At 38.3% G+C, this 27,163-nt stretch overlaps 1 protein-coding gene across 1 annotated transcript in view; it reads right to left on the bottom strand.

The window, feature by feature from the left end:
• Nucleotides 1–26,875, bottom strand: part of PASD1 (PAS domain containing repressor 1) — a gene marked incomplete at both ends in the record, with an annotated part of 53,297 nt that extends 26,422 nt beyond the window's left edge. Inside the window, 8 exons of the mRNA XM_080795591.1 lie at nt 6,539–6,621; nt 9,009–9,139; nt 11,461–11,574; nt 12,005–12,104; nt 19,703–19,792; nt 21,877–21,965; nt 25,362–25,516; nt 26,844–26,875. Of these exons, the coding sequence (XP_080651717.1) occupies nt 6,539–6,621; nt 9,009–9,139; nt 11,461–11,574; nt 12,005–12,104; nt 19,703–19,792; nt 21,877–21,965; nt 25,362–25,516; nt 26,844–26,875 (794 nt within the window). The remainder of the gene's footprint in view (nt 1–6,538; nt 6,622–9,008; nt 9,140–11,460; nt 11,575–12,004; nt 12,105–19,702; nt 19,793–21,876; nt 21,966–25,361; nt 25,517–26,843) is intronic.
• Nucleotides 26,876–27,163: the final 288 nt, after the last annotated feature.

Here is a 27,163-nt window from a genome sequence, read left to right as displayed (position 1 = left end):
GAAATGAGAGGCCCAGAATGAACCTTGTGGTGCTGGTTTAAAATTGGAGGCATCCATATGAATTCACGGTTTGTATTATTTTATATTCATATATATACCACGGTACACATACAAAGAGACAGGTAGACAAGGAAACAAATATAGATATAGGTCTTTATGCCTATGTGTGTGTGTGGATTTGTGTCCTAGTTCTAAAAGCACTAGAAGTAGTCACAAGTCAGCAACAAGGAGCACAACTAGCATCCAGATCTTGGCTTGTAAATACCTGCATTTAAGAAGCCAAGATTCCTTTGGCTAAGGTTTAGAAAACCAGCTGATTTCATGGCGGAGGCAGAGAAAGAACAAAACAAACCTGGAATATCATTAGTGCCAGAAAGCAAGGAATGCTCCAAGAATGGTGAGAAGCACTCAAAAGACACAAGAACCAGATTAAAGGGGCGACCATGGGTCGACTCTGGGACAATCTGAGCACTGAAATAAATAATAATGGAAAAATATTATAATACTATAATCCAGTGAATAAACAAATGGATAAATAAATAGTGCAGCAGAAAAGACAGAGAGAGAGAATAACGATAAATAATGGTAAAGCAAATGCAGCAAAATTCCAATCATTGTGAGTACAGGTAGAGGAGGACACATACGTATAGTTCCTGCCGATATTCAATTAAAAGTTCAAAAATTAACAAAAAAGTTTAACAGAGCTAAAGCAGAAGAATATTCTGGAATACAAAAAGATAGGGCAAAAAACATTAGGTTGAAAGAGAGCCAGAACATGTCCCACTTCCTCAGATCCTAATACCCAGCCTGACATCTTCATTACAGAAAGACGAATGAACACCAGGAAGAGAGAAGATATTACATTGTTAACTGTCTGAGCAGAATTAGCAGCTGTCAGTGTATTTGCCCAAAACTACTTTTCGTAAAATAGGCTAATACTCGATAATTTGTTCCCAGTTTTTCCAAACTTTGATGATATTTATTAGACTCCTTTTCATTACTGTCTAAGCCCTCAGTGATTTCAGAGCTGCTTCAATGAGTTCTGAGTCTTACTTTGAGCTTTTCAAAAAATATTAACAATGAAATTACTCTTATCAATTGTAAATCTAATAAGACAGTCTAATGACTGTATGCTCTGAGATGATCAAAATAATATGTCATATAGCTAAAGATGGAATACGGGTGGGCTAGGATTCATATAAACACAATGAAACATAAAACCCAGAATCCTGAGCCTGCTCTCCCTTCTTCTTTCTTCTTCCTTCTCCTTCTTCATTTTTTTGATGGCTTCCCTGCTCAAGAACCAGGTCCTGTACATACTAACACAATAATTTAAATGGAAACCAAGAGGCTGGCTCCAGATCTAACAACTACAGCTGCATGGGAATGGACCCCAACTCCTTTCCTTATCTGTTAGCACCAGGAATCATCATGTGCGTGTCCCTCAGGCAGGTGTGAAAGCATGCAGTTATTAGAGTAGATATGACCTCCAAGCTGGGAATTCTGTCATGTTCAGACTTGGCCACAACTTTCCCCACTGCCCCCCCCCCCACACACACAGCAAGGCGAGGTGGACACATTGCAGAGAACAATTTGGGTGTTAATGGATATAGAACCATCTCATAAGAATTTAAAATGTGCTGGCTTTAAACAGAAAAAGAGAACAACCTTAAATTAATAGAAAAATAAGAGTATTTAAGATATCACCAGAGACAGACTTCAGATCATGACCATAAGCCAAGTTTACATATAACCCTTTGCAATTAATAATGTCATTATAGTTCAGTTAAAGATTTAGTACAGATTTAAATTATAATTACTCTATTTTTGGAAATACTTCTTAATTGATAATAACTTGGCTTTGTGTAGTATTTTACAAAGCAGATAGATCTCATTTACTTATCAAAGCAGGTAGCTCTCATTTCCTTATCTTACTGGATTATGATGCACTTTCTGCAGTAATTATATTTACTGTTTATAGAAAAAGAATTTGAGAGTCAAGGAGACTTCTCCAAGATCACACAACTTGTAAATGGTCAAGCTGAGAAGTAAAACCCAAATACTGTAGTTTAAAAATCCCAATCCTATGTTGTTTTAAGTAGTACTATGCCACAAGACCTCCACACTATAGGCCAAAGATGACGGCAGGCAGTGTGGAGTAGAATTAGCCAAGTAACTTGCACAGGGAGAGCAGGGAGACTTGACTGAAGGTTTAAGGCTGTGAAAAGGTCTCTGTGGAGAGCTGAGCTGGCCACCCTATTACATGACACCATTGGGAACTGCCAACATTGCACCATCTTTTAACTGATAAAAATGTCAACTGCATATGGCAAAACCTAAATCAAATGTAACCTCCCCCAACAACCTTCCCTATCCCTCTTCATTGCTTAACATTTGCCCTTGGCCCTCCTCACCATCTTACCTATTCTGATGATATTTATTGATTTTGTCTTTCTCTTCCACTAGAATGTAAGCTCTAGGCAGTTAGGAATTTTTGTTCACTGCTGTGTCCTCAGAGCCTAGAACAGAACTTCTCACAGAGTAGGTGTTAAATACGAATGAGGTTCACTGGGACTGGAATGATGAGATTGGCAAGCTAGCTCCTTAGAGGCAGAGAAACCCAATTGAACAGCCTGTGATACAAAGATATGCAGGGTCTTTCCCTGCTCAAGATGGGGTGGACACGAGGAATCAAGTCAGTACAGAATAGTACCAAGGCTCCACACAACAAAAGTGTGCTTCTTAGAATCATCATACAACTTTATAAAATTCTCTTCCCACCTTTGTACAACTAAGTCCTCACTGACACAAGCTGAAAGGGGAATTAAGCAGGAACATTCTTTTTGGTGCAGCTGCTGACAGGTGGAGTCTCCCCAGGGACCAATTCCAGCACTGTAGCAGTTTTCGAAGACTGCAAGCAAATATAAGAGCTACTAGAACCCTTGGAAATGCTTGCCATTTGATTTTCTTGTGTTCTTTACTCTATCGAAGGGTGAGAAGATGCTATCTTTATCAACAGTGTTAGGGTTAATCATCGTAGTCTCCTATCTATTAATTGTTCTCTCCTCTACATTTAAGGTGAAATTAAAGGGAAAAAAAAAAGATTTTCTCTCAATAACATCCCAATCAAGGACTTCTTAAAGACTCCTTGAGTTTTTTCCCTGGAATCTCATACTAGCCACAGCTCCTGAAACTCATGTCCTGACAGGAATGAGCCCAAGAAAATCTGGGTACCAATTCCAGTTCTACTGTGGAACCAACTGTGTGAGTTTGGGCAAATTGCGTATGCTTTATGACTATGTTCCAACAGGTCTAAAATCTACCTTTTAGATTTGTTTATAACTAAGTTAAGAAACATGAAATCCTATTCTGAAGGCTGAAATACAGAATGCATTTGTACTGAGACAATGCTACGATGGGAATTTGGGCCTTACCTCTACGTACCACTGGCCAAACTGAACGAGTAGTTAGGTACATCCTTCTGACTCTAGCAGGAGACAGATAGGAGAGGGCTACACAGTATTCCAGTTTGGGTCTGCCCCTCACTGACTTTTGAGTACTCATGACTTCTTTCTATCTTCAGTGGTCCAAGCAAACAAGACCTTCCACTCCAGTGCATATGTAGTTTTAATGGAAAATAACCCAACCCTTGAGTCCCTCCCCTGAAATGAAATGTTCCTTAGCCTTAAATCTGAAATATGCAAGGACAAGATATCTTCCATGGAAACAGACTCTTTCTTCTGAAGATCTCAAATTCCCCTCATTGTGTTTCTTTCATAAGCACAAAGTTTTCAAGCCTCTTAGCAAGATGCTTCTTACCTTTCAAAGAACGTGTAGAATTACCAAGAAAAATTCCAGAAGCACTTTGGTCCCTATGGTCCCTATGACTTCTGTGCCTGATTACTTTTTTAACTATCCCTCAGTCTATAAAATGGAAGCCAGAATACCAATGACTGCAAACTATGACCCTGACATGCCACAATCTCTTCTCCTTCTTATTATTTAAAAATATCCTGAGGACAAGGATCGAGTCTTTGGCAAAAATAAGGCAATTATGTTTTATATAATTTATATATAATTTATAACAATACTGCATTATGTTTGAGAGGTTTCATGTCATGGAATAGATTACCATTTGATAGGATCAATTAATCAGTCAGTCCCTGAGTAGATGTTTGTTTTCTGCTTACTCAACGTGAGGCTCTGTGCCAGACAGGGACAAGACTGACAGCTCCTCCCTTACAGACCTCAATATAGTGGATGAGCCTGGTCCACCAACAATCCATCATGTGAGAGTTGAGGTGGCTGAGAGCAGAGCGGTGACCATGGTGTTGGAGGAGAGGGGAAGGATATGAAAGGGACAGAGAGGCTGGAATTAAACAGAAGGTCTTCATCAGACCCATCTGCTCTGTCCTAAGTGTTATTTTTCCATCTTACTGTCTACATGATATATAATCCATTGCATAATTTTTGAAGGAAATTTAGTAATATTTTATAGAAGTATACAACATATAAAACTAGAGTGCATTCATCCACACTGGAGTGATAATTTCTTACATTATTAGAAGCAGTTTTAAGCCTCAAGAAAACATTTTATATTCTATGTAGATCAGTGGCATAGATGTGGTAGCTGGATCGCTTCTGCATCAGAATATTTTTCATCCAATTAAACTCTACTTAAAAGTAAAACACAGGTTTCCTCACTCTCTGAACTCTATCTGAATCTTTGCTACAATGATCGGCTGATTGATACAAAATTCATTACCCATGTGGTTTGCTGCTGCTGCATCTCAGATATTCTCCTGACAGGAGAGTGTCTTGAGTTCATGTTGTTTAAACATGTTATGGTTTATAAATATCCTCTTCCCCAGATTATTCAGTAAAAGGTCTTCTAATAAAGTAGAGAAACTAATGAAGGAAATGCGTGCACTCCGAGAAAAACCGGGAGTGATAACGCACATTGAGAAAGTGGAATGACTATTAGTCTTAGGCTTGGCCATGCACGTGTCTGTCCCCAACACCTACAAACCACAAACACAATGCTGAATATTCACAAGAAATTGGAGATTCTGAAAAAAAAAAAGTTTTGCTGGTGCAAGTGAGTGTGATCCTGGCATGAGCAGACTTGTCACATTCACCCAATTACAAATGGAGTCCCATGTTAGTGAGAGTTGCAGGACACCAAGCCCATGGAATGCAAACAGACTGCCATGAGGAGCTCTGCTTTCCATCCCACTGCTTCGTGTGTAGCTTCAGACAATGGTTCACAACCAAACACCTCTGAACTCTCCTGCCAGGAAGGGAAGATTCTCCCCCTCATTGCTTAGATCCAGACACAGATGAACATCAGACATTTCCTGTTTAACTCATTTCTTCACCAGCTCTTTCTTCTTTACCACCCCCACCACCAAATAGCACCAGTGACCACTGCCTCCAGCTCCCTCCTCTTACCACCAGACCTCACACAAGCATGTCTTTAATCATAAGAAACCTCTTGAAAATTTATCTTGTTTATTTTATTTTGCTAAGTATTATTGGCATGTGGTGCACATCTTTAATATATTATTTTCCCATTTATTTACATATACATATACACTGTGATGCAGAAGGAAAATGTAATCCACTCCCAACACAGGACAGTGTCTAGTATTATGGTTTTCTGCATACAGACATACCTACTAACGAATTTATCAAGTATTAAATAACTAGATAGTATCACAAACAATTTCTATTTTGTAGAAATCCCTGGTGAATAGTTAAATAGTTATAAAAAGGGGTTTTAGTGGTACCTGCTCAACTGGCATTTTCCTGTGGATTAGGAATGCGTTTTTATTTTTCTCATTCAAAATCGTGGAATACTGCCTCCATTCTCTGAAATTCGGTTAACAAATGTTAAGAAACAGATTATAGGGGCGCCTGGGTGGCTCAGTGGGTTAAGCCTCTGCCTTCAGCTCATGTCATGGTCTCAGGGTCCTGGGATGGAGCCCCGCATCGGGCTCTCTGCTCGGTGGGGAGCCTGCTTCCCCCTCCTCTCTCTGTGCCTGCCTCTCTGCCTACTTGTGATCTCTGTCAAATAAATAAATAAAATCTTTTTAAAAAAAAAGAAACAGATTATATTCACCAAAAAAAGACACCTAATAGCAGTTGCCATAACGTGAACCTGCTGTTCCACCATTTAAAAGTATTTCGAGGAAAAGAAGTAATCAAGTACCACTTTTAAATGTATTGTCTTAATTTGAAAGTCAGTAAATATCTGTGTCAGTTAAGCATGCTTTATTGTCTTTTTAAAAAAATAAGAAGCCAAAAAGCGAATTATACTCAAAAAAAAAAAAAAAAAGAAGCCAATCATCTGTATTTACATTCACCTGGAGAAGTAATATTTATATTAGCTGGACAAAGGAATTCAGCGTAGTAGATTGCGCTTCTGGATTCAATTGTTTGTTTTTTCATTTTAATGGGAAAATATTTGTAGATACTATTTCTCTCATTTCAGTTTTGTTTAATGAAAGTGTACCCGAGGTCTCCCTCACTTACTCACCTGCGCTCTGGAGATACAGGTTCCTCATCAGAGTCTTGTATCAGCAGAACCTCTTCCTCCGCTTTCTTTACAGTGAAAAGTTCCTGCAGAAAAACTAGCATTTTAGATACTTAAAATGTACTTATATAGTCAAAATACCACCACGTTGGTATAGCATGTAGTGAATTTGGAAGCAATCTCATAACCAGTACCACAGCTAATCTGCATAGCAATGTGAGAAAGGCACTTGATTTTACAGATGTGAACACTGAGGATTACAGAGATGTAATGATCTGGCCTGAGATGCACAGATTCAAGATCAAAGTAGATCCATCTCACAGTTGTCCTCAGTTCACTGCTCTATCCACTGCACTGCACAATCACACTGTGAAAAGTCTTCCTTCAAAAACTCCTCTGTTCTCACAAGATTTGTTCTCCAAAGTGACCACCAATATGGAACAAATGTCCTAGAAACCCAGAGGAAAATACAATAGATCACAAATAAGGATCCTTGTTTCATGGGGGGGACGAGGGTGAGGGAAGTGTGCCAAATGAGATTTTTTTCTCAGAGGAGGAAGTAGATTTGGAGGTGACCCCCAAAGTGGGATGCCTGCTTCTCTGTGGCAGATATGAGAGCTAAAATCCCAGAAAGCCGCCAGAGATGCAGAATGACTGGGGCAATCAGAACAAGCAATTTCCTTCAATTGCTTTTTCTCTCTGCCACTTTTCTCACGGTCTTAAATCTGGAAAAATGATGATATACATCACTGCTATACAACTCAATGTTAAGGGGTCCTTAACGGGTTTCCGAAATGTGGTCAGCTAAAGTTGGCATTCTAAACCAGAGAGGAAAAGTAAAGCAGGTGTTTTGCCCTCTCTCGATCCTGATGATCACAATAATGATGATAATGATGATTATTTACTTTTCCTCTCTGCAACCTCTTTCCCAAGTGCTTACCATGCATAAGGTGCCATTTTATTCACTCTTCAAGACAACCCTAAAAGAAGGTTCTAGTCTCACCATTTATAGAAAAAGAAACTGAAGCTACAAGACGTAAGCGGCTTGGATGAGGTTCTGCAGCTGGCCTGGATCCAGAGGCCTCCCTCGCAAGGCAGTTGGACGTGCTGTACGTCACAGTTCATCATAATGTTAACATGGCTCTTGATTTGCACCCTACACTCCCACATTGCCCTATCCAATCCATAGTGTCCCTGAATTGCTCAAGTCAGTTAGTGGCACTTCCATTCACTGAGCTGCTTAGACATAAAAGCTAGGAGTCATTTTTCTCTCTTCTCCCACCCATTTTCATCACATCAGCAAGGACTTCATGCCCCGTCTGCCAGTGATAACCCAAATCTGTATACTTCTAATCTGTATAACTTCTAACCCTAATCCTCATCACTCCAATCCTAGCCCAAGCCCCATATCCCCTTATGGCACCCCTCTTGCCTAGGCTCTTGTTCCCCCAGATTCCATTTCCCACCCAGCAGCCAGCCTAATCTTTTAAAAACAAAAGCGATGAAATTAGATCACGTCATCCTGCTTTCCACTGCACTTGAGTAAAACTCAAACTCATGATCATGGTTCTCAAAGTTCTCCATAACCTGGCCTCTGACTACCTCTTATACCTTATTTTCTATTACTCCTTCCCTCTTTCACCTTCTTCTAGTCACATAATGGTATTTTTTCCTTGGAACCCTCCAAGCTAGTTAGCACCTCAGTACTTTTACGACTGCTGAACCCTATACTTGGATTACCTTCCTTTCTTTGCTGGGTCAACAACATCATTGTGGGTCTCAGTTCACAAGACAGGTCGTCAGAGAAAGACCTTCAATGTCCACTGTGTCCAAATTCCCTATTCCCAGTCCTTAGCATATGACTGTTTTATCATCCCCGTGGCACTTATCAATATTAATTGCCTATTATCTATTTCCCCTAATATTACTCCCTGACCTAGCATAGCACATGACACATCGTAGGTTCTTACTTAATATGTTACTTAGTGAATAAATTCATTGAACTTGAATCTATCCAATGAATTCTAAAGACTGATTTTTGTTTTTAGAGACAGAATCTGGGAGTGCTATATTAGCACAACACTAAGTGAGTAATGGCGGTGGGCGTTGGGGACAGCTACCTCAAAACTCACCTTGTGACAGAAACCTTCCTTTGTCCACCTCCTAAAATGGTTTTTCTTCATATGTCCCACCCCTCAGTCCCTGTATAACTCTTTCATATCACAGCAAAACCACTTGTAAATGACTGATTATGCATCTCTTTTGGGTGTGTTGAGATCTCCACTGACACGCTCACCTTCTGAAACTCAGAAGCTGATATTTCCTCAATCACATATCTTACTTAACACAACCCCCTGCACACATGGGTTTCCTCAGCAACACTGTCCAGTAGCTGAGGGACCAAAGGGGATATGGCCTTTCAAAGGAAGCCCACAAGGCCACAGTAGGGAAGGCACACACACAACATACTCACCCGTAGGGTCTGAGCCCTGAAGAGAAAGATGGACCCCACCACATAAAACCGATCCTCCAGAGGAAGATATGTAGGAGATGACTCAGCATAGGCATGGCTGGGGAAGAAGCTGCTGAAGAGTATCAAAGGTTCTAAGGGAGACAGAGACACACATGTGACAATCAAATGGAAAGGCAGGCTGGCTACACAAGATGAACATCTGCCACATCAGTGGGCCATGTGCCAGCCAACTGACAATTTTCAGAATTCTGAGCCTCAGATTTTTCCTGCCATCCTTCTGTACCAGCTACCCTCCTCACCCATGTCTCCACCAAAACATGAAGTCACTACTGAGAAACAACTGTTGTTGACCTCAGGGTGATATTCAGCCTTGTGTTCTTATTCTGTGGATGGATGTTGTAGTCTCCAAAAGAAATTTAGCTCATTCAGTTTCTTACATTTTTCAATATGGTTTTCAATATGGTTTCAAAACAATATGGTTTTAAGATTTAACCATGTTGTAGTATCTACAGGTATCTGTATCTACAGGTCATTGTTTTCAAAATTGTCCATATTTTATATCTCCCACATTTTACTTGTCTATTTCCCTAATGATGCATAACTAGGCTATCTCCAACTCCCTCCTTACCACAAACAACTACATAACATTCATTGTACACGTCCCACTAGACACAGATCTCTGCAAGTTCGCCTCTGGTATATTTCCGCCTAGTGATGGGGATTGCTGAGTCATTGGATAATTAACAATTTAAGTTCACCCTGTGTTTCAGGAATGTACCATGAGTTTACATTTTTCTTTATGCTGTATTAGTATTTTAATTCTTACCTCCTCACCAATATTTGCTTATTATTCACACTTCCTGATTGCTGTCATTCTGACGGGTATACAGTGCTATCTCACTGGTTTTTAAATTTTTCATTCTTTACTTACTAGTGAATTTAAGCATCTTTTTACATATTTGTTGGGCCGTTTACCTCTGGTTCAAGCCCTAGATGTTTTAGTGACCCAAAATCGGTATTTATATTCATTTCTTCACTTATAGTTCCTGAAACTTTAAAACTTGTAAATTTACATCCCATATCCATGCAACACAGATTTGGGTTTTGATTTCTTATAAATGACACATTTTTTTCCATTCAAATTCTGAGGAAGATGGCAAACTTTTTCTTCCTCTAGGCCCGTGGACACAATTTTCTGATCATTCGAAGTCTCTAGGTTTTATGTGTTGGTCCTTGAATGACTATTAGAACTGTAGACCCCAGCCAATGGAGCCCACATATGATTTACAGCCCACCTAGGCCACCACCTAGGCCTCCTGTTACCATGAGAGTCTTGTACTTTATCCTGTAATTTCTGGCACCCATGAACTTCCCTTTCTTTAAGCTTGGCTATGCATCAAACTTCTTTGGTTATGTTTTAAGAACTGTTTCCCTGTTTTTACAGAAGGAAAGAGTCATTCTTATTAGCTCAGTCCACCATGGTACCATGTGGCCCTACCTTGTAAATTTCACTATGAATTGAATATGTAATATACTTTTTAATTGAATATGTAATATACTTTTTAAGAATATAAAGAATTCAACAAGGATTAGAATTTTATAACATACATTAGATATTTCTGTTAAAAAGTATTCCATTTACAGAAGAGTTTCCCCTATTTCCCTCTCTTTTCTACTTTCCTCAGAGCAATAAGACAGTAATTACAACTCTCATAAGTAAGCTGCTCCATTGTACTGGACAGTAATAATACTGTCTTTATGTTTCCAGTCCTCATCATCTCCAAAAACCCCCTTTCCTTTCACTGCACAGTCTCACTGCACTGTTTCACAGTAACATTGCACTCTGCTCAGATTCAAAGAGCCTGGACAATAACACTAAAGGCCCAAGGATTTTGGGGTACTGATATAGTAGCAGTGTCTTCTGGCACAAACTTTCTATTCATAACCACAATAGCAAAAATGAAAGTTACTTTAATGAACAAGGAACTGAGGAATGAATCATTAAATATAACTAAACATATTTTAAATATAATATCGTGTATTTTCTGATTAGTGTCAGGTAAATATCTAAGCTATCTATCCCAAATTCTGGTCTCAGAAATAAAGATCAGAGACCGTTACAAGCAAGGTGCTTCATATTATCAGGTCCATTTTTAAAACAATGAGATCCTTTGGAATAATCACCTTACTCTTTCTTTTTATCAGAGCTTTCCTTTGGTCCTTTTCTAGGTAATCCATTAATGTCTGCACTGTTATTGTCTACTCTGCCTTTTTTTTTTTAAATCATGGGCTTCTTTTTTTAAAAGTCTGATTATCTATAACTAAAACCTGTGCTCATAGGAATATCAGAGAATGTGAAAGAATCAACAGTAGAAGGGTGTTTATGTTAGCAATGATGGGCTAGGTAACCCATTAACTTCATTTAGATCAGATTAAAAACTTAACTGCTTACCATTTAAAATATCTTGTACTGTTAGGATGAGTTTCACATATTCATAAGTAGGTCTGCTATCATGTTCAACATTTCCTCTCTTTAAATGACAGCAAAAATCAATATGTTTTCCCACTAAGAAAAAAAAACAAATACAAAACATGTTTACTATTGTACATTACCATATTTGGCAGGATTATTTCATAGGACTATTATCTTACTTAGAACAGATTTTACAAAAATATTATTTTCTTTCCAGGAACATTAGCACTTGCATAACTACCTATGCTGTATCCGTAGAGTGGAATACCAGCTAGAACATTATTTATATAACACTAATGCAATTATACAAAAGCTGAAATAATCAGGGTTCATGATAAAGAGCAAGATTTAATGGAGGAGAAATTTTTTAATACTGAAAATATAATTTGTGAAATTATATTAAGTTAATATATAATCAGCAGCTATATTGGCCCTAACGTTTTCATTTTTATTACTCCTCTGAGTGACTGTTACTTGTCTCTTAAAATCTAAGGACTTATAACTGAGAAAAAACAATCTGTACCTGAGTTTGACAAAGGAAGTTTGAGAGCAATCTTTCGGTAGACTTCATTTTTCTCATGATCAGGCAGAAGACTTAATAACTTTTTACCTATGATCTCATTCTTGAGAAAGAGAGAAAATACATTTTGTTATATGTGCTACTACTGGTCACTTCCTCTACCTCCTTACCTCCAGTAAGCTTATCATCTGCTCCCTTTCAGCCATCTTACCTATTATATCTTACCATCATACCTATTATACCTCTACTTGTCTCAGTTCACATTATCCCATTCCATGACCATTACCTCCTACCTTTCCAGTGTACTCATGTAAATACCCCACATCTTCAACAATTATTCCACACACTGAGACCCCCAGTCCAGTCCATTCCCATCACATTTTCACTGGACACTATCTCTTGCAAATTGTCACATCCCTCCTTACCCAGCTCAGAATCCTTGGTGGATCATTATAATCACTTCCATGTTCTCTTTCTTTCTGATATATCTGCCTGGGAAAACCCCAACTCTGGTTCATTTCAACTTTTCATCTACCTTATAACTTCACCAAAGCAAGTTTGAGTTTTTTGGGGTTTTTTGGGGGGTTTTTTTTGTTTGTTTTTTTTTTACAAACCCTTGTGTCGAGGGCTGACTTTCAATAGATCACAGAGAGGGAGGGAGCTGCTCTGCTACGTACGAAACCCCGACCCAGAAGCAGGTCATCTACGAATGGTTTAGCACCAGGTTCCCCACGACTGTATGTTATTTTAAATGGGCACTCAGATCTGTCTGGAAATTGTCTACTCTTCATTGTGACCATGACTTGCCTTTTCCTCCTTCTTAAACCTCCAACCCTCCCCCATCCTCCTCATATTCAGCTGGGGATCTCATTTCTTATTGTAATTAAAAGCAAAGGGTAGAAGAAACATCAGTATCTTCCTGCTATCAGATCTACCAACCTTTCTGTTCCTGTGGCTAGAAAACTACTTTTTCTCCTATTCCAATGACTAAGCTTCCAATGAAGACTAGTGCACTGCCCCTCATCCTTTCTCAACTAGTCAAGGACATCATTCCATAAATTTCCCCTTGTTCCCCACAGTGTCAAGCTTTCCCTCTCTACCAGGTCTTTCCCATAGCATGTAAATGTTTTATCAGAGATGCTATAATATCAGTCATCTTAAAAACAAAAACAACACAAAATTTCCAAAATCCAAAACCTTCTTTGACTTTACACTCTCTCCCCCAGCACTTCTCTGGTCTACTTCAGAACAAAAATCTTTGAAAGAAACTATATTTGCTGCCTCTCATTTCTTCAGCTCTCACTCTCCCTTGAAACCACATTAATCACTATTTTTACCTAACCACTCCAACTTTGTCAAGGTCACCAGTGAGCTCCACACTGCCAAATCCAATGGTCAATTCTCAACTCTCATCTTGCCTGACATCACAGCATTTGATACAACAAATCCCTCCTTCTTCTTGAAACACTTCATTTACTTGGCTTCCAGGATACCATATAAATATGGATATCCTTCTGCTTCAAAGGTTACACCTTCACAGTTTTCTTTGATGGAGATTTCTCTGACTACTTGGCATCGGAGTGCCTAGAGCCATGTCACTGGACCTCTTTCATTGTACTGCCTCCCTGGGTGGGCTCTTCCTGTTCTAGCTCATTATGTACCACCTATCTTCCCACCTCTGGTCCAGACTTCTCTCTAAACTCTTCTAGATATCTTAGATGTCTAACAGGATTTCAATTTTAAGATATCCAAAACACCATACCTGTATCTTTCCCCCCACAAAACATGATCCTCCCTCAGTCTTCTGCATTTCAGTAAAAGGCACCACCATTTACCCACATGTTTGTCTTTGACTTGCCTATTTCCTCTTAAACTCCAAACCCAGTCCATCAGCAAACTGTTGGTAATACAGTCAAAATACAGGCAGAATCCGTCCACTTTTCACCACATGGGCTAAGCCATTATCTCTAGATTGGATTACCACAAACAGACTTAACTGGTCTCCCTACATCTATTTTTGCCACACCCCAGCTCCCACTCTGTTCTTCACAGAGCAGCTACAGCATTTCATTTAAAACGTAAGTCAGGTCAAGTTATTCTTCTACTTAACATTTTCCACCAGCTACCCAAGTTATTCAAAGTAAAAGCCAAAGTACTTGTTCATTTCCAAATATTCCAAATAGGAGCCCTTAAACTTGCTCTATGTCAATGTGAAACATTTTTTCCCAAATATTTATAATGACGTTCTCCCTTACTTCAACTCTCTACTCAAAAGTATTTTAAATGGCACCAATTTCCTGACATTCTCTTCCTGTTTTTTTTTTTATAGCATACTCATCCTACCTGACATTATAGTGTATGTTTTTGTGTTTATTATGTCTCCCTCAGTAAAATGTAAATTGCATTAGAACAGAGACCCTGGCTGTCTTATTCACTGTTACATCCTCAACACCTAGAGCATAGCTTGACACACATGAGCACTCAATAAATATTGGTTAAATGAATGAATAATGCTGTACCATGTAGCTGAAACACGGTGACACGTGGATAAATTGAATATTAGGCATTAAGTTAAGTAATGAGTTTTTAATGTGATAGGAATAAAATAAAAAACAAAGTATTCTTTGTAGCTGAATAATGGTTTTGGGTGATGAACCACAAATTCAAATAATTTTTAACTGATTAATATTAATAATATACGGTCAAAATTCAGAAATATGTTTTTATGGCCCATTTGTAGAAGCCAGCCTATGAGTTAGCCAATGCTCAAATTAGCAGATGGATCCTATCTCAATCAAGAAAAAGTATGGATCAATTCAGGGCAGAAACATTACCTTAATTTAGCAAACAAAACATTATGAAATTAATAGGCAATAAATTTTGACAATGAAAGTCACCCAATAAGAAATTTACTTCCCAGAAGAAATAGAGATATTTTTCATTAAATCTAACTTTTTCAGTAAAAATTCCTTCATTGGTTTAGTTATAAAATAAATTTTAGGAACCAAATCAAGTTACCTCTGGTCAGTGGAGACCACTCATTCATTCGTTTGTCTAACACATGATTAACAACTGCTCTGTGCTAGGTATATTCACACAAACTAGCTCACATAATGCCCTGTGAGAAGAAGAATTATCCTCTATTTTGTTTAAGAGGAAATTAAGGCTTGTCCAATTAATGAGAGGTCAGAAGTTCAGAGATAATATTCATACCCAAGTCCGCCCAACTAATTCTATATCCATTGTTCCTCCACTACACCATAGCTGCCTCAAGTCCAGTTGGTATCAGGAGCAGCTGACTTGCTACTGGGCCAGTTTCTACCCTGTGAACATTCTAAAGGAAGTAAGTTATCAATTTCTTTTTTTACTGAGTACTTACATGGGTTAAAAATGATGACCCTGACATGAATTCTAATTTTAATGAATACACAGTTCAGTAAGACAGATGAGACAGACACAAAACGATGATGCTAACTATACAATAAGACCATAATAAGAGGTACAAAGTGCCATGGCTCACCAGTTCTTTCGTTAGTAGAATAAAGGACAGCACAGTCACATAAAAGAATTCAAAGTGAGCAGTCTTTTGATAGTGTACATTCCCTTGGATGGAAATACTGGCAATTAGTTTCTTATTAATTAACCACATTCTTTAAGGAATGTGATAGTGACAATTAACGCCCTATTACTGACCACCAACTAAAAAAGTGAATGTAACAATCATTGCAGTGGTCCTGCTCCATAGTTAAAGGGCAGAAATCTGAAAACATTATCAACACTATGTTATTTTTGTAAATCTTTGGCATTTGCTCTTCTTACTACACAAGGTAGAAAGATCAAGGCAAGGATAAATACCAGTGAAAAGTTAAGGAAGTTTCTCAAAAGCCAAGTGTACAAATACCCATTAGTTGTCCCATGAATATTAGTATGGTGAGCCTCAATCATGTAAAAAAAAAGGAAAAGAATTTACTCCACTTCATGACATTTACTGAAAATCCAGGCAAGAAATATCTTTTTGTTGGCAGAGACATTCACATTAAACAGGCATTAGAAAACTGTTCAACTGCATAGGGCACAGGGAAGGAGAAGAGCCTCTGCACGAAATTCAGATTGCATTTTGAATCAAACAAGACTCATCACTGATAATTCTCTACTATACTGTAAGCTCTGCAGGGAGAACAGAGCAAAACTCATCACAATTATCATGAACTAACCATATACCTATATTCAGAACCTGATAAAGTTTCTTAAAAACTCAATGCTGAGAAACTCTTTCCATGAGGAAATCTGTGTTTGAAAAGTTTCATTTGTTTAAAAATTGTAAAAGAACAACTACATGTAAATTCCCAGTTTTAATTTTTTTTTGGGGGGGAGTGATGAAGTAAGGTGAGTAGGAGGGCAGGCTGCTTGGAAGTACTAGTACTACAAGTGACTGCAAGTTTTTCCAAAGGAAAACACTGTCAAGGAAAATTAATAATTGGAAAAATACGATGGCAGATTTCAGATATAAATTTAATACCATGATGATGCTAATAAGCCATCATTTGGTCATAATTGTGTGTGTTACAATGCCATACCTTGGACTCTTCACATCTTTTTGTCACACCCCCATCTAATCCATCAGCAAAACTTATTTTACCCCCAAAACACTGATGACTTCAACATCCAACCATCTAATTGCCCGGACTATTGTAATAGCTTTCCAAATGGACTCTCTACCTTTTATGCCTGCTCCCATAGCCTACTCTTTTTTTTTTTTTTTTTTTAGTTCCAGTAGAGTTAACATACAGGGTCATACTAGTTTCAGGTGTACAATATAGTGATTCACCACTTCCATACAACACCTGTGCTCCTGACAACAAGAGCACTCTTTAATTCCCATCACCCGTTTCACCCACCTACCCCCACCTCCCCTCTGGTAACCATCAGTTTGTTCTCTTTAGTTAAGTGTCTGTTTCTTGCTTTGTCTCTCTCTCTTTTTTTTTCCTTTGCTCATAAGTGGGATTTAAGAAACAATACAAACAACCCATTACCTATTCTTAACATAAGAGCCAGAGTGATGCCCCAAAACTTTCAGATAATTTCCCTCATCTGCTCCAACCCCCACAATAGCTTTCTCCCATCTCAGAGGAAAAGGCACAGTCATTACAATGACCCTAAACAAGGGACCTTTGTTACTGCTCTGTTCTCATCACCTCCTAGTATTTTTCCTTTTGCTCACGGTGCTCCAGTCACAATGGCCCCTCTACTGTACTTTTCTACATCAAGCACATTTGTGCTTTAGTGCTTCCTGACTTGCTTTTGCTTCTGCCTGGAACATACTTGCTCCGGTTATCTGCGTGACTCACTACTGCATTCAGGTTTCTGTTCAAACGTCACCTGATAAGGCAGGTCTTTACTAACCCCACATTTGTAATAGCCCACCTCCAGTCACTCTGTAGGTAGTATTTCTTTCCACATTTACAGATGAGAAACTAAAGTCCATGTAGCTAGTGAGTGACTGAGCCAAATTTTAATCTCCAGATTATCTGACTTCAAAGGCAAAGTTCTTTCCAGCCACTATGCTATCAGTTTAGAGTTGCCCAAGAGACAGAGGTATCTTGATATTTAATGAAACTGTAGATTCCTAGAGCCAGGAAGATACTCTAGAAATGGTTTTGTCTCTATATTAATATAAGATGAGTGACTTAAAAAATGAAATTTTTTTAAAGGATTTTATTTATTTGGCAGAGAGAGGTCACAAGGAGGCGGAGAGGCAGGCAGAGAGAGAGGGGGAAGCAGGCTCCCTGCCGAGCAGAGAGCCCGATGCGGGGCTCGATCCCAGGACCCTGAGATCATGACCTGAGCCGAAGGCAGAGGCTGAACCCACTGAGCCACCCAGGCGCCCCCAAAAATGAAATTTTTAATCAAAGCCTAGAAAAAGATTGTGTGTTGTTACAAATTAAGAAGACTTAGGATTTAATGAGGGAAGGTGTGAAATTATGCCTCAGCTAGTCTTTTTCAGCAAGGCTATATAACTGCATTCTCATTTAATGTTTATGCACAGACCTAATAGTCATAGCTTTATTTTTAAGTATACCCATTTCAGGTAATCAACTCCATGGTTTAAGATTAGTCATTCCACCCCATATCCCAGACTCCTCTACCTTAGGGTGAGCCCCTGTGTGTGTATTACCTAAAATGCTGAAAGGTAAAAGATTCTCTTGAGTGGAAACTTTGAACCAAACTACATGAAGAAACAAGGATAATACAACTAAGACCATCACTGTGAAAAACCCTCATTTAATAGGAAAAATTTACCAGTCTCACTCAATGACCAATTTGGCTTAAGTAATATCTAATACGAGAATTTGGGAAGCTTTCTGGTCTTCACTATAACAAAACTTAACCTGTCATATATCATACTCATACATTCTTTCTTTTAATATAGATTTAATAAGACCATCCTTCTTCTATAAGTCCAATTCAATGAAAATCTCTAGCATTTGTATTTTATTCAGCTCTTTTGGCATCCTACAAATATAAGCTGAATTTGAAAATGTAAAATGTTTTCTAAAAAAAAGGAAAAAGAATGAGAACTAAAGATATGTATCATACTATCTGTAAATAAAGAGAAAAGAGTAGAAACAAAACAAACGTCTATGCTTCTAGCCACACCACAGAACACGCTGGCTGGAATAGCGTAACTGGTTGAATAAACTTCTAATCCTCCACTTCTAACTTAACTAAAGAATAATGTAACAAAACTATTAATTTACGTGTTTCAAACTCAAGTACTATATAGATCTCTGGGTCAAGGTTTGTCAAGTTCTTTAGACATCTCTGTGGAATGAGGAATATACAATGAAAGCAACAATCCAAGTATGACTGACAAAACTAGCCAGATGACAGAGATTTCAGGAGTGGAGGAGGATGTATTGTAGATATCTTCTCTTCACACATATACATTAATGGAATAGGAAAGAATGTAGTAGTTTCATATTTAAGTGGCATATTTGTTAGATGTGCAGCCTGAAGGTCCAGAAAATTTTTTTGTAAATCACTATTCTAACTCAATGGTCCTATGAAGAGAGAGAAAGCTTTCCTGGAGGGGTATAATGACCAAGTGACCTTTTTGGACACCATAAACCATGACTACAACTCATGGGTAGATGTCTCCAGCTAAACTATGTCATCACTTCTATATTTTTTTAAAATAAGATTGTAATTTGTTCTTCAATATAGAGAAAAAAAGCAAATCATATCTGGGAATAGATGCCATGAGCCAGCATGAACAAATCATGACATTCATTGTTTAATCAGTATATAGTGGACTTTAAAGAAAAGTACAGAATTAAACACATCCATCACAGTGAGGGCTGCCTTGCAAAGCAGTCACCTTGGCAGCTATCCACTGATTCTGAGGAGACTGCCATTTCAAAAAGCACATTCTTCTTTGGAGATTACCTTCAGGGCAGTTTAGAAACCACACACACACACACACACACACACACACACACACACACAGTATTGAATTACCGCATATTAGAATTTCTTATTATGGATTTAAAACTGAAACCAATGAAGATGACAATAAAACAGTTGCACGTTTTGACAGCACTGAGAGAACATCTCTGATGACTTGTATGCTCCTGAAAACAAATAATGAACCTCTAAATAATAAACCAGAATGATCCTTTCTCCCAAACTGGAAAAACTTACTGGTAAATGGCCAAGGAGACAAGTGATGTTTTCAGCGACAAAAATTATCACTCCATCTGTGCTCAGTATTATCATAAAGCCATCTAATGACTAATGAAGAGAGAATAATAATGTAATTAAATAGTGGAACAATAATAAGATGATAGTTTTATTTCAAAATGCATAAATAATTACAATAGCACACTGAAAATGTATTGTGGTCCTTAAATATCAATAAAGCAGGCACAGACTTAATTAAAATTCCATTATTCTGCCTCCTACACAGAATCTACTTAACCTTAAGCATGAGATGTTTATCAAATGATGTGTCACTTAGACAAACAAATTTTAATGTATACTCAATTAACACAAAACTCTCCAACACAAGCTATGAAGATTCATTTCCGTATGTAGGTTGTTCACATTTAATTCAGAATTAATTTCAAAAATGCTAAGAATATTTTGCAGGGCATTTTTTTATTTGTGAATAGTTTAGTCATCTACTTATAAATATGGATATTGCCATTATTTTCCTGCTATATAATGGATTTGATATCCAAACAAATGCCTTCTGGTAGAGAACACATACATGATGAATAAAGTATATAAAAATTTATATTTCAAAAAGAGACCAAGCTTATTGTAAAGTAAAACAAACAATCTGGTAACAGAAATGACTACAACATGGGATTTAAAAGGTAGGGAGATACTGGAGCCTGTATTTGCCTTGGAAATATCTGCACAACACTGATGGCATAGAGTTTGGGTGAGAGAAAGCAAACCCAGGCTACACAAGGTGGGAAGTGAAATCAGAGACTTCTGCATAAAACCAAGCTTCCCAAAGCGTAACACCCTCAGCAGGCTGAGATCTTATCCATCAAAGAAAGACAGTGAATGCACATGTATGCCTCAGTTTCGGCTCTGGATAGAGAGGGAAAACTAAAACTCTTCTGAGAATTGCTAAACAGAAACCCACACTCACAGAGATTTGGAGCTGGAATTCACAAACTACCTGTGTGGACTTGCACAGCCCAAGCGTATTATTCAGTTTAAGGTGTTCCTGACCCCAGACATCTAGTAAAAAGAAACTGAAATCATCTCTAGAGAATCACTCTAAAACCAGGGCTCAAATAATTCTTGTGGATAAAGTTCCAAATAACATGAGTTTATAATAAGATATTAATAACAGAGGAAGAAATGAAACATCATGAACAAGGGGCAGTACAAATAATAAAATGCAGAATCAGATTCAAGAACAGTAGATAATGGAATTATTGAAGATAGAATATAAAATAAATTTGCTTAAATGGCTTAAATAAACAACAAATTTGAAAATATGATGAAGGAACAAAAGACTCAAAACTGACCAGGCAGATGTGAAAAATAAACAAAATGCCTAGAAACAATATTATCATCAAAAATAAAAATTCACTATGCTAGAACATAGCTGGAAAGAAAACAGCTGGAGAAATGACTCAGACCAAAACAGAGAGAGAGACAGGGATGGAAAATACAGGAAACTGAATGACATGGAGAAGGGAGTGAGGAAGTCCCTAGACATATTACACCTATCCACTTTATTCTCACAACCCAGCGAAAGAAAATTTTTAATACCCATTTTACAGAGAAAGAGATCAAGGCTCAGAGGCAATAACTCTCTCAAGGATACAGAGCAAGTAAATGACAAAGACATGATTCATAACCATATCTGTCTGTCTCAAAAGACCATGGTCATTCAGGCTTTAGTTTGTGGCTTTTGAACTCAGTGAAGCTAACCAGTTTCCTTGGAGATGGAAACCATAAACACATCAGGTCCTGGAGGGGAAAAGGTAAGACTTGAAGGTGTTTTTTAGAGGCTAACAATCTATGTTGAGGGATCTACCAGATATTACTTAATTTTCCCCTAACAAAGACTTATTCGTATTTGTTGTCACTCAAGATGAGTTTTTCAAAAATCAGTTGGCATAAGCAGCATCTGGAGAGCCTGCTAGAAATGCAGGCTCCTAGCCCTACCAGAATTGAGATTCTGACTCAAACAATTTAAGGTGGGTCCCAGGAATCTGGAATTTTACCAAGCTCCCCGGGTAATCCTGATATGGATGGTCTCTTAGCCACACTGTGAAAAACACTGTTCTTTATTTTCTATTGAACGTATTCTAGCATATGAGGTAATCCAAGAACAAATCCCCTCTTACTTGCAGTGTCTTACACTTGAAGTCTTCATAGCTATGAAATGATGGAATCCAATTAGATTGCTCTCTGGAGGTTTCTGGATTGACTTTGCCTTTTTAGAAAAACAAAGAAAGGATAGAAAACTGTCACATTAAAATGATTAGCTATGGGTATTAGATTTTTCAAAGTTATAATTAATTTTATAGAAAAGACTCTCAAGAGAAAATGTTGAGTGCTAATGAAGGAGCTGATGTGGACTAACTAATTGCTTATAAATGATCATAAACAGAGAAGTGTTTCAAACTGAGAAAGACCTTGAGGATCATCCAACTCAATTTCCACTGTACACACCTCTCCAAAAACTTTGATATTCAACCTGTAGTTCTTTCCTTTTCTCGACTTCTTTACGTCTTCTGCATTACACCAAAACCAGTAATCATAATATGTCAGAGAAAGTACACACTGTGTCAAGGGCTCTAAGCACATCAAGATACCTAACCAGAATATCTTTAAGCCCTATCTCATATCTCTTCAAAGTTGTTAACAAAGTTCTATCTCTTGTCCATCTTTCTTCATTCTTCAAGTTCTTCTGGTTTTCCCAATGAGCACTGTTTCTGCTGCTGTGCTCACTCAGAACCTTTGCTATCAACATCTCCCAGCACTACCTCCTCTAATCCCACCTACTCCACTAACTGCACTAACACAGGGATTTCCCTGACGCAGCCCTCCAATCTCCAGTTATTCTAATGCATGTCAATAACTTAGTTTCTGCTCCTCACAGAACAGAGACCCATGGCATACAACTTTGATCTCTTTAAAAAATGTTCTGTCCCCTGACAAGGATAATTCCGAGAGCAGAGCTTGTTTTCTCAGTGGGTATAGGTCTCAGATCCTTTCCTATCAGTAGATTTGGATAAGAAGGAAGCCAAGCATGAGCAGAAAAGCTTCAGAACCCTCACTAAAGAAGGAATGAAAAGCGGGTGTGTAACTGCCTGGGAAACGACAGAATATAAAAATAAACCACACCAACTGCACAAATGCTTCAAGGTCAGTGTTTCTGACCACTGTTCCAGCCTGGAAACTCAATTCTGGCTACAGCTCCTCGAGCTCAGGAAACAACCCATGACACTCCCCTACAGCTGATTGCTGAAGTCATTTCCCCACTGACTTTCAACTCTACCTAGTGATTTTCATCTCCTACACTCCTTCCAAAGAAATAGATAAGACTAAAGAGAGTCTACATATTTCCAAGAAAATAAGACCAATGTATTTTATCAATCAACCATAAAGAGCTTTTTATATTACTATTATCCACAAATTTATTCTTGTTTGGCTTATAGGATGGGGACCATATCCAATTCTTCACTAAAACCCCAGTATCTAGCATAATACTTAACTCATAATAGGGACTTGGTAATTCTTATTAAACTAAATCTCATTCATTCATTTATGTAACTAATTTTTTGAAAGATTTATTTGAGAGAGAGAGAGAGAGAGAGAACACAAATGGAGGGGCAGAGGGAGAGGGAGCAAACACTGCACTGAGCACGGAGCCTGACACAGGGCTTGATCTCATGACCCTGAGATCTACAATCTGAGCCAAAACCAGAAGATGGATGCTTAACCAGCTGCACAAGACAGGTGCCCCATTATTTAACTAACATTTACTGAGCTCCAACTATGTATATGCTATTTTGTTCTAGAGACTCAGTTTATAGTATGAACAAGACAAGAAATGTGACTATCCTTTTGTATCTTACAGAATGGAGGGCGTAGGTAGGTAATGAACACATGGACAAGGATGACAGGAAGACAGTCACAGGAAAACCTGGGAGCAAAGCATCTTGAGCAGAGGAAGCAGTAAGTACAAAGCAAAGCAGAAAATAATTTGGCCTGTTTAATCTACAAACAAGAGGCCAGAGTGGCTACGATAGGGTGACCAAGGGATAGAGTAGTAGGAAATGAAATCTGAAAGACAGGCAGGGCCAGATCATGTAGGTTATATGTTAATGAGTTAGCATTATTCTAAGTGGAATATGAGATACTTTTAAGCAGGAGAGTGATATGTGTTTTGGGGGGAGGGGCGTAGGGAAAGAGAGAGAGAGAACCTTAAGCAGGCTCCATACCTAGTGCAGAGCTGGATCTCACAACTCTGAGATCATGATCTGAGCCAAAATCAAGAGTCAGACACTCAACCAACTGAGCCACCCAGGTGCCTTTAGAATGACATGTTTTTTAAAAGATCACTATGGGGGCACACTATGGGTGGCTCCGTCAGTTAAGCATTTGCCTTGGGCTCAGATCATGATCCCAGGGTCCTGGAATCCAGTCCCTCATCAGGCTCCCTGCTCAGCAGAGAGCCTGTTTCTCCCTCTACCTCTGCCTGCCACTACCCCTGCTTGTGCTCTCCCTCCCTCTCACTCTGTCAAAAAAATAAATAAAATCTTTAAAAAAAATAAAATAGGGGAAAAAAAGCAAAGGAGCAGCCAATGAGCTAAGAGAGAAACCAGGTGAGTATGTTATTCTGGAATCCAAGAGAAAAATACTTCAAGAAGAAAGGAGTGGTCACCCATCCAATGTTTTTAAAAGGCCAAGAAAGATGTGGAGAGTTAAGGACCAAATAATTCAGCGATGTGGAGGTCACTGTTATTCCTGACAAAACACATACTACTCTGCTGCTTTAAACTATCTCATGTTCCACTTAGAAAAATGCCAACTACTTGACATACTGGAGCAACGAACAGTGTGACCTCAGTGAAGCGGAATGAGGGATGAGGATGTGGGGACAGGGTCTTTACATTCCTTTCAAAAAGTTGTGCTGTGAAGAGGCCACAGAAACAGAGTAATAGAAGTATCATTTTTTTAAGTACCAGACTTTTACAGCATGATTATATGCATATGGGTATAACCTATTCAGATGTTTTGAATTAAGCCTACTTAAGTATTATAGGTACTATTTTACACCCTCAGGGACATGTTTCTCTTTGTGACATTTACCATATGCCTCAAGCGCCTAGGATAAAGAAATCTGCATTATTATTGCCTAGTATTCTTCTTTTTTAAGATTTTATTTATTTATTTGAAAGAGAATGAAAGAGAGAGAGCAAGAGAAGGGGGAAGGTCAGAGGGAGAAGCAGACTTCCTGCTGAGCAGGTAGCCCAGTACAGGACTTGATCCCTGGGTTCCAGGATCACGACCTGAGTCAAAGGCAGTTGCTTAACCAACTGAGCCACCCAGGCTCCCTACCCAGTATTATTCTATTAATTCTCATTTCCTTGTTCCACTTTTACATGAACCTTAGCAATATTTTCAGTATTGACTATAAACAAACTTTGAACAGAGAGAAACTGTTTGTGCATTAGGAGGTGCTTCAGGAAATCCTCTATTCATTAATCCTTCCCAAAGATGTTTGAAGTAAAGAGAGAGACCCAGCTGTCCCACCCACAACCAATTTTCCATAAGGCTAATCAAAAAGCTATAAGGATGGGTTGGGGTGCCCAGATCAAACCTTCCTTCTCCTGTGAAGCAGCAGTAGTCCCCTGTGATGTTTTAGATCTGTCTCCTTTTACAGGGTAACCATGAGTCTGAAGCATGGCACGCAGTTCTGTAAAGAAGACATTGAACCGGTCCTCCTTTTTATTTTCAGTTACATCAGGTACATCCCTAAGTGACAAAAACAATCAGTGTTGTTAACAGTAAGGGTAGGTCTAGAAATTCAGATGATGAAACAATGGATGGAGAAGAAATAAGACGAGAGAAAGGGAGTTGGTAATGTCAAACTTTGAGCAAAAACCCAGACCCTTGATCTATCACAGGACAAAAATAACTGTCAATATTAAAATGAGGCAATGAAAAAAAAATGAGGAAATGAAAGCCAATCTCATCTCCCTTAGACTATGAGGTCCTCAAGGGTAGGGACCACATCTGTTTCAGTGTCTTCCATTGCAAAACCCAGCACAGTGTCTAGCACAGTAACCTAAGAATTATATAAAATAAATTAAATCCAGATGAACTTGAATTAAATGGTGGATCTTTGTTCCACCATATATTCTTACCTGCTTTTACAAGAGTACTTCTGATTAAAGAAAATTCTTTCTAAATTATATATAATTACTCAAGAGGCTCTTGCAAAGCCATTGCTTCATCTGAGAGAAAAGGCCGAGCAATAAAATGCTAATTGAGAGCTTTTTTTCTTTTTTAACCTTTGAAAAACAGATCATACTAAAAAATTTGGACAAAAACTTTTCGATCAGTGCAATGGAATTTATTTTTTTAACTAACATCTTTTTTAAATTTAGATTTAATAACCAACATATAGTACATCACTAGTTTCAGATGTAGAGTTCAATAATCCATCAGTTGCATATAACACCTGGTGAGCATCATATCATATGTGCTCCTTAAGGCCCATCAGCCAGTTACTCCATCCCCCCCACCCACCTCCCCTTCAGCAACCCTCAGTTTGTTTCCCAGAGTTAAGGGCTTCTCATAGTTTCTCTCCCTCTCTGATTGCTTCCCACTCAGGAATTTACTTTAGATGCTAGAACTAGAAAAATAAGGTAATTTATTTTTTCAAACATACATGAATTTAAGCTCTAGGCAAACCATGGCCCCAAAACAGGCTTCTAACCCTATCAGGGAGTGTAAAGCACTTATTTAGTGTCAGCTCCAGGCAGCCACTGTGTAAGTCATGGAAGACACAGTTTTATGAGGGAGGCTGTCATGTACATAGTCAATGCACCAAGTTTTCAATTAGCAATAATCGCGCCTCGGATAAACCTCATTGGCTACGATACTGCCACTGCACAAAGCTAATGCACTAAGTTTTATAACAGAGTTGGAACTAGGAGTTATCGAAAACCCACTGGAGAGACCAAATTTCCCTGAGTCAGGCTTCCCAAAGGAAGCAGGATTTTACAAGATGTGAAACAGAAACAAAAGACAGGGGAGAGGGCTTTGACAGAAATATCAGATAGTTATGAATTCATACCTCTTCTTTTTTTCTCTCTCAGCTTCATCCATTATTCAGCGATGTAACAAAGAATTCTGAAATCAAAGTAGAACAATATTTTACTAAGAAATCAGTCTATGATGAATCACAATAAAGCAATAAAACTAATCAAAATTCTCAATTGCATAGCACCTTTCCCTTAAGGAATGCCTACTTCTTTTAAAGATAGAATTTCATTAAGTACCAATAACTCTCTCATAAGTTATGTAGATGTTGAAGACTTGTTTTGTTGTCTGATCCCCAATGAATGTTAGTCACAGTAGCACTACAAATGAATACATTTGAAAAAGTTACAAAAA

Source organism: Martes martes (assembly GCF_963455335.1).
Source record: "Martes martes genome assembly, chromosome: X".
Classification (NCBI taxonomy): domain Eukaryota; kingdom Metazoa; phylum Chordata; class Mammalia; order Carnivora; family Mustelidae; genus Martes; species Martes martes.
The sequence above is the reverse complement of the archived record's forward strand: the minus strand, read 5'-3'. Positions and strand labels throughout refer to the sequence as shown.